Source organism: Anomaloglossus baeobatrachus, unplaced genomic scaffold, assembly GCF_048569485.1.
Source record: "Anomaloglossus baeobatrachus isolate aAnoBae1 unplaced genomic scaffold, aAnoBae1.hap1 Scaffold_994, whole genome shotgun sequence".
In the NCBI taxonomy this organism is placed as follows: domain Eukaryota; kingdom Metazoa; phylum Chordata; class Amphibia; order Anura; family Aromobatidae; genus Anomaloglossus; species Anomaloglossus baeobatrachus.
Window position 1 is genome coordinate 2808 of NW_027445398.1, and position 12463 is coordinate 15270.

Here is a 12463-nt window from a genome sequence, read left to right on the forward strand (position 1 = left end):
ACCAGGATGGGGCCATGATGGTGACGTATACCAGGATGGGACCATATATAGTAGGATATAGGCATGATGGCTGTCATACACCAGGATGGGGCCATGATGGAGTGATATACCATGATGGGGATATATATACCTGGATGGGGCCATGATAGTGGACATATATACCAGGATTGGACCATATATACCAGGATATAGCTATGATGGGGTCATACACTAGGATGGGGCCATGATGTGGACATATGTACCAGGATGGGGGACATATTTACCAGGAAGTGACCCAAGATGGGGGACATTAGTACAGGATGTGGGACATTACTACACAAAGAATGGGTAGGGGGGGCAACTTGTATGTCTTTATAGGATTTAGAATGCTACAATGGCCCATAGATTTGACGAGGGGGGGGGGGGGCCCAGGCTCAAACTCTGCACTGGGGCCCATCAGACTGTAGTTACACCACTGTGTGTCATCCACACTGGGCTTGATAGAAGGATGACGGAGATCGCAGCAGAGAGGAAGCGCTGGATTGGAGAGAAGTGCCGGACTGGAGAGCAGCGACACCCATTGAACCGAACTGCCCCTAGGTGAGTATTATAAAAGTGTTTTTTGGTGATTCAGCGTGGCCTGGGATCTTATATACAGTATTCTAGAATACTGTATATAAGGGCTCACTGATGGTGGCCGCAGCTTATAGTCGCCAAATCAAGTGACAGGTTCCCTTTATCTAATAGCTCATTTTCTGAACATAGTTGCCCTTTAAAGAGAATATGTCAGCAGGTTTTTGATCTGTAATCTGAGGATTGTATCAAGCTCTGAGCTGCTTACTTAAAATAAAGATTTTATAACCATTTGAGTATTTTTGCTGGACCACAGGGCACATGAGCAGTTGTCTGACCATGCCCCCTCCTCTGATAAGCAGCTCACTGTCAATAGACTATGTACACATAGAGCTGTGGTGTGGGCAGCGTTTACTGTGTGAGATCTTCTTCATGATATATTTAAGAACTCTTATTTTGTCAAAATGCTTGACTTAGTCACGTAAGTGATACATGGTTAGAATCAGGATCTCTTCCTACATTTATGTGCACTCAGATGAGGTAGCAAAAAACTGGTGATAGATTCCCTTTACGCTGAGAATAAGAAAATTGCTTTTACCTGCACCGATACACTGTAACAAACTGTTGTGCAAGCAACACTAGGTCACAGTGCATGAGAAATGATCAAGGCATCTTTTTATCTTTAATTTCCAGAACAGCGTGGATCAGCCCCTCAGCAATGAGAGTGCTATAGATGAAATAAAATATATAGCACGATTAAGTAATATTTTTTTTTATTTTTTTAAGCGTGAACAAGTAACCTAAAATAAAAGCAAGAAATTAATCTTGGGAATTTTTTCATTGACTCATTGTAAAATATTTCCAAATTAATGTGTCTTTTATGTAAAACAACTCACAACAAGGATGTGTTCACACTTAAGGCCCTGTCACACATAGAGATAAATCTGCGGCATATCTGTGGTTGCAGTGAAATTGTGGACAATCAGTGTCAGGTTTGTGGCTGTGAACAAATGGAATAATATGTCCATCACTGCAACCACAGATCTGCCAAAGATTTATCTCTGTGTGTGACAGGGCCTTTAGTGTTTTTGATACCGTAGTGTAGGACCGCAACAGTAAATTAAATGAAATTTCTAAAATCTCATTTATTGCTTAGATCAAACAAACTTAGCAATCTAAAAAGAACAAAAATGTCAAAAATGCACAGAAAAAAAGTGTGGAAGTTCTATTGCGGTTTTCCAGGAATTTAAGATGCTGATTATTTTTTTTTTTTAATTAAAAACTGTACATGTGAACAATACTATACTAATACTATATTTACTATTTTCTACCCCCAGGTCACCATTACATTTGTGGCAGTTGACAAGATTTCTTCAGCAGGCATGAAAAATGTCCTTATTGGTGGGGAAAATTTGCAGGATCTGTCAAGAGTGCTTTTATTTGGCTCCAGCAGCTGCGAACCTCAAGTGTAAGTATATCTCTGTATGTGTATAAAGGCTATGCTTGTTTCTAGAGTAGCTATTCTATCCTCCGATTTTTTTTTTTTATCAGTGAGGTAGTCCTACAAGAGAAGATATCTTTGTAATGCCTACTTGTCCACCTCCTTTCCTCTTCCCCTTTCCTCTTACTTTGAATTTGCGCTCAAATTTTGCACACATGAAACATAAAGGTTTCACTGGGAAATCAGATTACAGCTGCTGCCCCTAGAAGTCTATGTGGAAGGACGGTTGAAGAATCAGCAGCTGTAGAGGAAAACAGGCCCAGACACACACAGATGCTGCTGCTTCTAGTAAACGATTTTTCTCATCCCAGTTCATTCACTCAATGCTCATTACTTCTTATAATGTCCTCCATACTGCTGCTGCTTTATTAATACATACCCTAATTATATACTGAAACACATAAAGTCATATTTCACTCACAAAGCAATACTGAGCAAAGAGTGTAAAACTATATACCTTCTGGACAAGTCAAGCATCTGAAATTCCTGAGACCCTTACAGTAAAATTATTAAAGCCTTTTCTATCCTGGTTTAGTGTCACAGAAATAGATCCCATGATCAACAGCTTAGCACTGACAGGTGCCAAGTAGATCATGACAAGTTGTTCAATGACAAGGTTTTCTTGAAAGAGATACACCTCCAATAGAGGATAATAGGTCTTAGAGTTAATAGTATATCTAGTGAATACCCCAATCAGTGGTCATCCCCTTAAAGGGAATCTGTCAGCAGGTTTTTGCTATAAAATCTGAAGACCGCATGCTGTAAGGGTTAACATACAGATTTCATTCATGTGTTTCTTATCACGAAGTGTGTTTTAGTTTTCCTGTTGTGTTAGTTTAAGCTTCAGTAGCTTTATCATTAGTGGAATCCACCCCCTCTGTGATTAGCATTTCTGTCTATAGAAATGTACATCCTGATGTGAGCAGGGGCAGGTGTATTGTCTCTGCCACATGCTAAAACTAAAATCTTTGATTCTGTCAGAACAGCTGCAGCCAGTAATCTAAGTGATACATTATTGGAATCAGGGGCTCTTTGCCTACATTATGCTGCTCACAGATGAGGTACAAAAAAACTGTTGACAGATTTTCTTTAAGCAACAGACTTAATTTAATCTCAAAATGAACCTGTCAGCTGATACATGCTGCTCGATCCATGGGCAGCATTTATCAAGCACTGTCTTTATGAAATCAGCCAGTAATGTTTGATTCTAAAATGCTGCGGCAATTCACAGAAAAACAAACTTGGAAATCCATCAGAGACTGAATTGTGCTGGAGACTAGTTGGACAGATGGGTCCCCGATAGCGTTTCCCCTTCTGGTGCCCTGAATTGACAGGTCTCTGCCTATGTACGCTTATGGAGAGAGACCTGTCAATCCAGGACAGCGGGCAGAAAGAATCCGCTGGGGCTCTGTCTGAAAGACTAGTCTCCAATGCAACTCAGTCTCCGGTGACTCTTCCAGTATGTTTTTATCTGACAAGCCGTAGTGTTTCAGAATCAAACATGCCTGGCTAAAATCATACAGACAGTGCTTGATACATGCAACAATTAACTGGTACAAAAAAGTGGGGGTACTTTAGTGCGCTATCTCAAATGCAACATTTTGGCAATAGAAACAGTGATGAAAGAGGTTGACTGGGTCTATCATACTGACTGCCATCCATAGAATAGGTCATCAGTATGTGATGGGGGGGTCTAGCACCCCGATCAGTCAGCTGATGTTTGCTCCTGCAGTGGCATGGACACATACAGTGGCAATAGTATAGATCGATGCCAAGGCACTGTTCCATTGTAAAAAAAAAGGTATAATTCATCAAAGTTTATCATTGTATTTTGATACATTTTAGTTATGTACCTAATTGTACTAAAATCATTTCATTTCTCTTTTCCTAATTTCCTTTCAGATTGACAGTGATTAACATAAACCGTACACATGCTCGGATCTCCCTGCCGCAAAGTGAGAATAAAGTCAAGAGGCTTTGTGTGGATTTTAGTGGGAATTGTTACAACAAAAGTATTACGTATGAATCGGTGTCATGCTCGGCCATTGTTCCCAATATTGTGTGGCTCAGGTAAGACCACTAAGATCACATTTTATTTGCTTATATTTACCAAAATAATGCCTGATTTTTGCTTCCTCCAATACTTACTATTACAAAAGAGTTGAGAAGAACGTATACTGTTACATGGTATATAGATCTTTCTGAAAATGTCAAGATGTGCTGATATTAACATTTTCAGTGCCTGTGGTTTACTTCTTTGCTGAATAAGTCAGTGGAATCGATTAATTAAGACTGGCATTGCAGATGCCACTCTTAATGAAGGGAGTAAGACGTGCTGAACTGATAATGAGGAGGCAGTGGTTACCAGTGGCGTAACTACCGCGGTCGCAGCGGTCGCGATTGCGTCCGGGCCCGGGAGGTTAGGGGCCCGGCGGCCGCCAGGTAGATCAGCAGCCAGCTCCTGTCAGTGTGAGAGGAGCTGCGCTGATCTGTCACAGACCACGCGGCCGCTATTTGACCCGCTGCCGCGGCGAAACCGGGCCCCCCTACCTGGTGTCAGCGGCGGTACCGGAGCCCCTTACCTGGTGTCAGCGGCTGCGGCGTCTCCCCCGTCACCGCGCACAGTAATGATGAAGCATAGCGCGGCCGGTGCCGCGCTATGCATCACCATTCTACCCCTGTGCGGTGACGTCACTCCCGAGCGACTGCTGTGCTGAGTGCACAGAGTGCAGGACGGGAGGACGCCGACCGCAGCACCGGGAGAACGAGCAGCGGGGAGGACAGCAGCGGTGGAAGGAAGAGAGAAGGTGAGTACTTGTTGTTTTTTTGTTTTGTTTTTTTTTTTAATATAAGTGAGTAAACGGTGGCCAGAGGCTTGGGAAGGCAGTTCTGGGGAACTGCATTAGTATACATGGAAGCCTGGAGAGGCTGCTTTATACATGGAGGTCTGAGGAGGCTGCATTATATATGGAGGTCTGGGGAAGCTGCATTATTATACATGGAGGCCTGGAGAGGCTGCTTTATACATGGAGGTCTGAGGAGGCTGCATTATATATGGAAGTCTGGAGAGGCTGCTTTATACATGGAGGTCTGAGGACGTTGCTTTATACATGGAGGTCTGGAGAGACTGCATTATTATACATGGAGGCCTGGAGAGGCTGCTTTATACATGGAGGCCTGGAGAGGCTTATTTATACATAGAGGCCTGGAGTGGCTGCTTTATACATGGAGGTCTGGGGAGGTTGCATTATATATGGAGGTCTGGGGAGGCTGCATTATTATACATGGAGGCTTGGAGAGGCTGCTTTATACATGGAGGTCTGGGGAAGCTGCATTATTATACATGGAGGTCTGGGGAAGCTGCATTATTATACATGGAGGCCTGGAGAGGCTGCATTATACATGGAGGTCTGGGGAGGCTGCATTATTATACATGGAGGTCTGGGGAGGCTGCATTATTATACATGGAGGTCTGGGGAGGCTGCATTATTATACATGGAGGCCTGGAGAGGCTGCATTATACAGGGAGGCCTGGAGAGGCTGCATTATACATGGAGGCCTGGAGATACTCCATTATACATGGAGGCCTGGAGATACTGCATTATACATGGAGGCCTGGAGATACTGCATTATACATGGAGGCCTGAGGAGGCTGAGTGCATTGTTATACATGGAGGCCTGGAGAGGCTGGCTGCATTATTATATATGGAGGTCTGGGGGGCTGCATAATACAAAATGAAGGACACCTTATACATGGAATATAGGGGTGCATTATGCATGGAGGAGTATGGGGCTGCATAATGCAATATTAAGTTTTATGGGGTTGCGTTATAATACATATAGGACTATGGGGGCTACATTATAATATATGGAGGACTATGGAGGCTACCTTATACATGGACTATGGGGGTGCATTATAAAACATTGGGGACTATGTGGTGCAGTATAATATATGGAGAACTATGGGGTGAATTATAATATATAGAGAACTATGAGAAATTCATGATAATAATTGGAGGGCTACTTTATACATGGAGGATTATGGGGGTGCATTATAATATATGGAGGACTATGTGGTGCAGTATTATATATTGAGTACTATAGGGTGAATTATAATGCATGGAGAACTATGGGAAATGCATTATAATACATGGAGGACTATGGAAGTGTATTCTAATATATGAAGGGTTATGTGGGACCCTTTATACTATTTGGAAGGCTATATGGGGGCCATTATTGAATTTGGAGAACTATATACAAGGGGGGACAAAGATACAAGCAGGGGATGGGAACGTTTTGTGCTGAGGGAAAAAGGCTCTTTTCCCTCAGCACCCAGCTTTCCCATGCTTACATCTTCTCTCAGCACCCAGCTTTCCCATGCTCTGCTATACATCATTTCTCAGCACCCAGATTTCCCATGCTCTGCTGTACATCTCTCAGCACCCAGCTTTCCCATGCTCTGATATGGGAAAGCTGGGTGCTGAGGGAAAGATGTATAGCAGAGCATGGGGAAGCAGTGTGCCGAGGACAAGATGGATATCAGAACATAGGAAAGCTGAGTGCTGATAGAGGGATTTCAGATCATGGGAAATCTGGGTGCTGTGGGTAAGAGCCAAGTGTCAGCATCATTATCTCGTACCCCGAGTGTCAGTGTCATTATCCCGTACCTTAAGTGTCGGTGTACGTGGAGGGGGGCCTAGGTCTGAACTTTGCACCGGGGCCCATCAAACTCTAGTTACGCCACTGGTGGTGACTAAATCAACAACAGATTTATTAATTATATACAAATCAAGGATTACCACTTTAAATGTAAGATATTTGTAAAGCACAAGTAACTGTAGTAAATCAGTTTCCACAGTGGATTAATCAGCAGCATAAGTATACAGAATGCACCGTATTCTTTACACAGCATTATTACACAGTATTATTCTTACCACTAACTAATGGTCACCATCGCTATTATCATACTCTATATCCTTCTAGTGGGAAAATGTCAGTGTCACTGTATTCGTTACTGTTGACTACTTATCTAAACAATACTACGCAGAATACAGGCCTTAACGGGGGTCGAAGACTAAACCGCAAGTCCAAATTGGGGGATCTTTGTGCACCCGCTATTGGATGGCTGCCTTCATGCTCTGAAGTGTAGCCTAACTCTCCACTCAATACTGTATCTCTGTGCAGGAAGCAACGGCCCATGGAAATGGTCCTATGCTACAGCCGAGTTGTCTCTCAGGTCTAGTTTGGATTGAGTCACATTTTTGTACTTGTGCTGATTATAGGCCTTCTACTGGCGCAAGTCACGGATGTCTACTGGTGCAGGTCACGGGCTTCTGCTGGAATGGGTCATGGGCTTTTACTGGCACCGGTCACGGTCTTCTACTGGCATGGGTCAAGGGCTTCTACTGGTGCTGGTCATGGATTTTCCTCTTAGCTTGGGTCACTGATCTTCCTTTCTGCTAGGGGCCAATGATCTTCCTCTCTCAGATATATCTCAGGCCTTCTCAAGGATCTGGCTGCTCTAGGACCCTTTTTTGGGCAATGGGATTGTAAAATGACACTGAGGTGGGGTTGGAAACCCATTTCACTGCCACATGACCATCCTGGAACAGATTCCGACACCAACCCCCTCTCCTGTTGGCCTAGTCAAGCCTTTTATATATAGTAACTGCGACACAACTGTCAGCTACCCTGGTGTCTCTTCTCTGCCATTTCCTCTAGGAAACTGACAATTTGCTTTGAAGTTCCAGCTGTTCTCTTTTTGTTTCTATTCTTACGATTTCTGGCCACCTGATGGAGATGTTTACTTATTCCAGCTGCAGTGATCCATAACTACCTTACATAGCCGTGCCCTGTCCTGCCCCGGTTGCTGCCCAGTTCTGCCCATTACAGCTGTTTCAAATTGCTGTCAAAATGCCAAAAGTAGCAATAGTTTTGCACAGCTATGCTATGTGCAAGCATTTTATGACTTTTCAAAGTGTTTCACTCCAGTTTGCTGACGATGAATCACCACCAATCTTTTCACTTCTGGCACATACAAATCAAACCTAAATTATAGATTAAAGAAAATTATATTAGCGATGCACATCAATATATTTTGTACAAGATTATTCCAGGCACATTTTCAAACGACTATCCAGAAAACACCAGCAACTCCTTCTTTCAATTTTTAATCAAATTGCATTCTTTGTAAGAAATGCATAAACAAAAATCACGTATCTGAAGCAGGTCAAGGTTTATTTCAGACCACAATGGTGGAAATTTTTTGGCCCAGACTGCAGGTGAAACAATAGATCTGAAGTGTTAAATGACTCCAGTTTGTAAACACCTACTTGCATGGGCCTATAATTGTCAAATGAGTGTTCAAAAATACATTTGTTTCCAGTTATAAGACCTTGTGATGAGCAAAAGAAAAATTGCTTTGGACAACGTTAACAAGCTGATAGGATTGTTTATGCTGACATGAAAATCCTTGTTGTTGGTGGAACATTCCCATTTAAACAATTTGTACTGCCTAAAATATACATGCTATATAGGGACAAAAAGATTGTTTTCATGATCGTGCTGTCTCCATACAATTTGTTTCGGCGAATGTGCATGGGTGCCGATCATCTTGTACGGTATATAACTTATCAGCACTCTTTTATGAGCAGACATCACCTCTCCTGTTGCCAGGATACAATCGGTCAATGCCTCTAAATTTCAAAAGATGAGATTAGCCCGGATGACAGTCAAGAAAGTGTCTGGCCAAGGGTTTCAGTTTGTCAATGTTCAAAAATTGGTCATTGGGAATTTTTCAGCTGCCCTTATGTCTCTAATATGCTCCAAAATGCGGACGCGAAATTCACGCGTAGTCATGCCCACGTATTGTAGGTTGCATGGACATCTTGCCAAATACATAACATGTGTTGTTCTGCAGGTGATAAAATGCAGTATTTTGAAATTGCGCATATTGTTTGAATCAGCAAAGGTGTCCACCTTAGAGACATAAGGGCAAGCTGTACAACTCCCACATGTCCACGATCCCCATTTTGGGCCTTTTGAACCAAAAAGAAAATTTGATGAGGAAGTCACATGATGGCTATGTACCAGTAAGTCCTGTAAAGTTTACCTCGTTTGGCAACCAAAAAAGGTCTATCAGTAATGATGCCAGTCAAAGTAGAGTCTTCTTGAAAAATAGGCCAGAACTTTGTAATCACACCAGTAAGTTCCTTCCATCTTGATTGATAGTTAGAGATAAATTGTGTGACGTCTTCAGATTTTTTCTTCTCCTTGGGATACAAAAATGTATGTCTTCCAACAGCTTTGGACGTACAGTAGGCATGATCAATATACTCTGCCCAATATTCTCTTTGGGAGAATCTCATTTTTAGATCTTTGGCTTGATCCTCAAAGTCGTCATCTCTATCACAAATCCTCCTAGCCCGAATGAATTGTCTCTTAGGGACTGCTCGAATAACATGCGGTGGATGGGCCGACCGGGCATGGAGGAAGGAATTGACACTGGTATCCTTACAAAAAATATTGGTGTGAATACAACCTTCTGCATCGGCTGTGATATGTAGGTCAAGAAAATCAATAGTTGTTTGGCTGATGTGGGAAGATAGTTTGATGTTCCATGTATTCATATTTAGATGTTGAAGAAATCGTTCCAGAAGAGATTTGGTGCCCTGCCAAATAAATAGCACATCATCAATATATCTGACCCACAAAATCACAGACGCACAGAAGTCATCACAGTTCTGTACGAACTCGCGTTCCCATGAGCCTAAAAAAAGGTTGGCGTAGGATGAGGCGCAGGCCGTGCCCATCGCCACGCCCCTTTTTTGTGCAAACCCCCCCCTGTCTTTAAGAACGAAATAGTTATGTGATAGGACGAATTCCATAAGTGTCATAAGGAATTCAGCCATATCCGAATCAAGATCCCGACCTGACAGGAAAAAAACCCTTAGTGCTGTTAGACCTAAAATATGGCTAATGCAAGTGTATAAAGACTCGACATCACATGTAACTAAATACATGTTCGAGTCCATATGGATGCCTTCCAATCTCTGGAGAACCTCGGTGGAGTCACGAACGTAAGAGGGCAATTCAGTGACAATCGGTTTGAGGAAGTGGTCAAGAAGTCTGGATATGGGCTCAGAGAGGCTACTATTTCCAGACACAATTGGTCTTCTGGGGGGATTATGCAAATCCTTATGTACCTTAGGTAACAAATACAGTGTAGGCACTGATGGATTTTTAATCTTCAGACCTTTCCAGGTTTTTTTGGGGATTAGACCCCTTTCATGAGCCCGATCTAATAAAGTGCTCAATTCCTGTTGGAACAACAATGTTGGATCTTTGGGAAGTCCCTCATAGCATAAGGATTCCCGCTGACCCCTCTACCTCACTCCCTGACGAAGCGGTTGCGAAACGGTCGTTGGAGTGGTGTGAGGGGTTGGTAAGTATCTTCGGGTATGGCCTTTCTTTAATGTGTATGGTGAACCTTCTCTGTCTGCATCATTTACCATCATATGTTTTGGCTGTTTGGACTTTACAGGCAGCAATTCTCCTTGGTCTTTGTATCCTTCCTCTTTTTTAAACATAATAATCTTGGCAAACAGTTTCTATGTCAGTGCTTTTGTATGTATATTCATATATATTTAAATATATTGTGTTTTGCTATATGGGCAAAACTATTTGATACCTTTTGGGAGGATTCTATAATGACCTATATAGAACGGAGTTATCTTTACTAGGTGTTGTGTCTGCACCTGCCTATTTTGACCAAATCAATTCTTGATTCAGCCTGTTTTTGACCTACATATATACAATTTTGTGGCCACCCTGTATATTTTGTATCATGTCTTATCTTCCTCCTCTCTTTTTTCATATTTTGTCATGTATGTTTTTAAATTTTGTGTATGTTTTTTTAACTAATAAAAAATAATAAAAATTTATATGATCTTTATGGCTTTTGAATATCTTTGTTTGGCTTACATGTATAATTAAACCTGCAGTTTGAAGCAATTCTTATTGTGGTTTATACATGTTAAGCATATGGAGAAAAAAAACTGAAAAAATGCCATTCTACCATTTAAAAATCATACGTATGCGCAAAGAGGATAAAGTAAATTGGCAACAGCATTTCAGCCATAGGGAAAGACGTCATATATACAGTATATTACAAAAAAAAATGTTGCTTTCTTAGATGAGGGCCTTCCAAATAGATTCACTCATTCATCAATTTTTATTATCAAATGCAATAAGTGCTGTGATTAATCATATCTCATGCAATTCTGAACTAATGAAAGTTCTAATCATATTATCCTGCCCTTGTAATATATATGTATATGTTATTTTATTTTTTAGTGGTGGCCGAAATCTCACTTTATCTGGTAGAAATTTGGGTTTCATCGAATATATCATAATTTCAAGAGACGTGCATCAACAAAACGTAAAGATCATGTATTTATTTTTTAGAAATGTTTAAAGATCGTGTTTAAAGACTCTTTGTCAGGAAGTTTTCATATTCTGATATGGTTATAAATTGGTTTTATAACATTGCCTGAACAAAAATCTGGCCATAGGTATAATGCTTATCCTTCCTAATAATTATATCATTGTGTTAATGATTTTTATTATGTCTATTGTACTAAAAATGATTGGTTCAAACAGAATAACCATGGGCCTCCCCAGCCCAAAAATACCAGACCTCAGCTGTCAGCTTCATCTCGTCTGGTGATCCAATTTTTTAAATTATTTATTTAGTTTATAAATAATTTTAAACAACAGCTTGGGATGACCTCTGTTTTGGATCAACAGCCAAGGAGGGATCCCATGTCTTTTTTTTTTTTAATTTATTGAATTTGTGGCCCAAAATAAAGCAAAACACCCTTTAGTGCCACATGAAAGGCACTATAGGGGTGCAAGCATGTAATATGTAGGGGACTGAGAAATATATATGTGTTTCTCCATGTATCTATCTATCTATTTATCTTTCTATCTTTCCTACCCATCTTTCTAGCTATCTAGCTTTTGACAGTATGTAAAACTCCATGTCCATGTGCTGTCTGTGTGCCACGCGCTTTTCTCACACCCATTGACTTGTATTGGCGAGATACGCAGCCACTCATAGCATGCTGCAATTTGCCCTGTACGTCGAATTTTGCAGAGGGAAAACTAGCAGATGTGCTCTGCTCTAATATTTAACATTGGTGCGAGGGCAATGCAATTTTTGTTATCGCACTACACTCGCAGATTTTATACGCAGATGTGACTGAACCCTTAATTGAATTTTTTGGGAAAAGAGCAGCCACTGAAAAATGGCAATTCTGGTATTGCAATGTATTTTTTCTTTTGGTATTAATCGTGTGCTTAAAATTATTTTTGTACTTTAATAGACTAGCCTTTGTTGGACATGATGAT

At 41.3% G+C, this 12463-nt stretch overlaps 1 protein-coding gene across 1 annotated transcript; it reads left to right on the forward strand.

Annotated features, from left to right (window-relative positions):
- Positions 1–1889: 1889 nt before the first annotated feature.
- Positions 1890–11492, forward strand: LOC142289647 (plexin-C1-like; the record flags this gene model as incomplete). The annotated part of the gene is made up of 3 exons (XM_075333607.1): positions 1890–2020; positions 3956–4123; positions 11408–11492. Coding segments are annotated over 3 exons (384 nt in total), but the record flags the coding sequence as incomplete, so codon positions are not given.
- Positions 11493–12463: the final 971 nt, after the last annotated feature.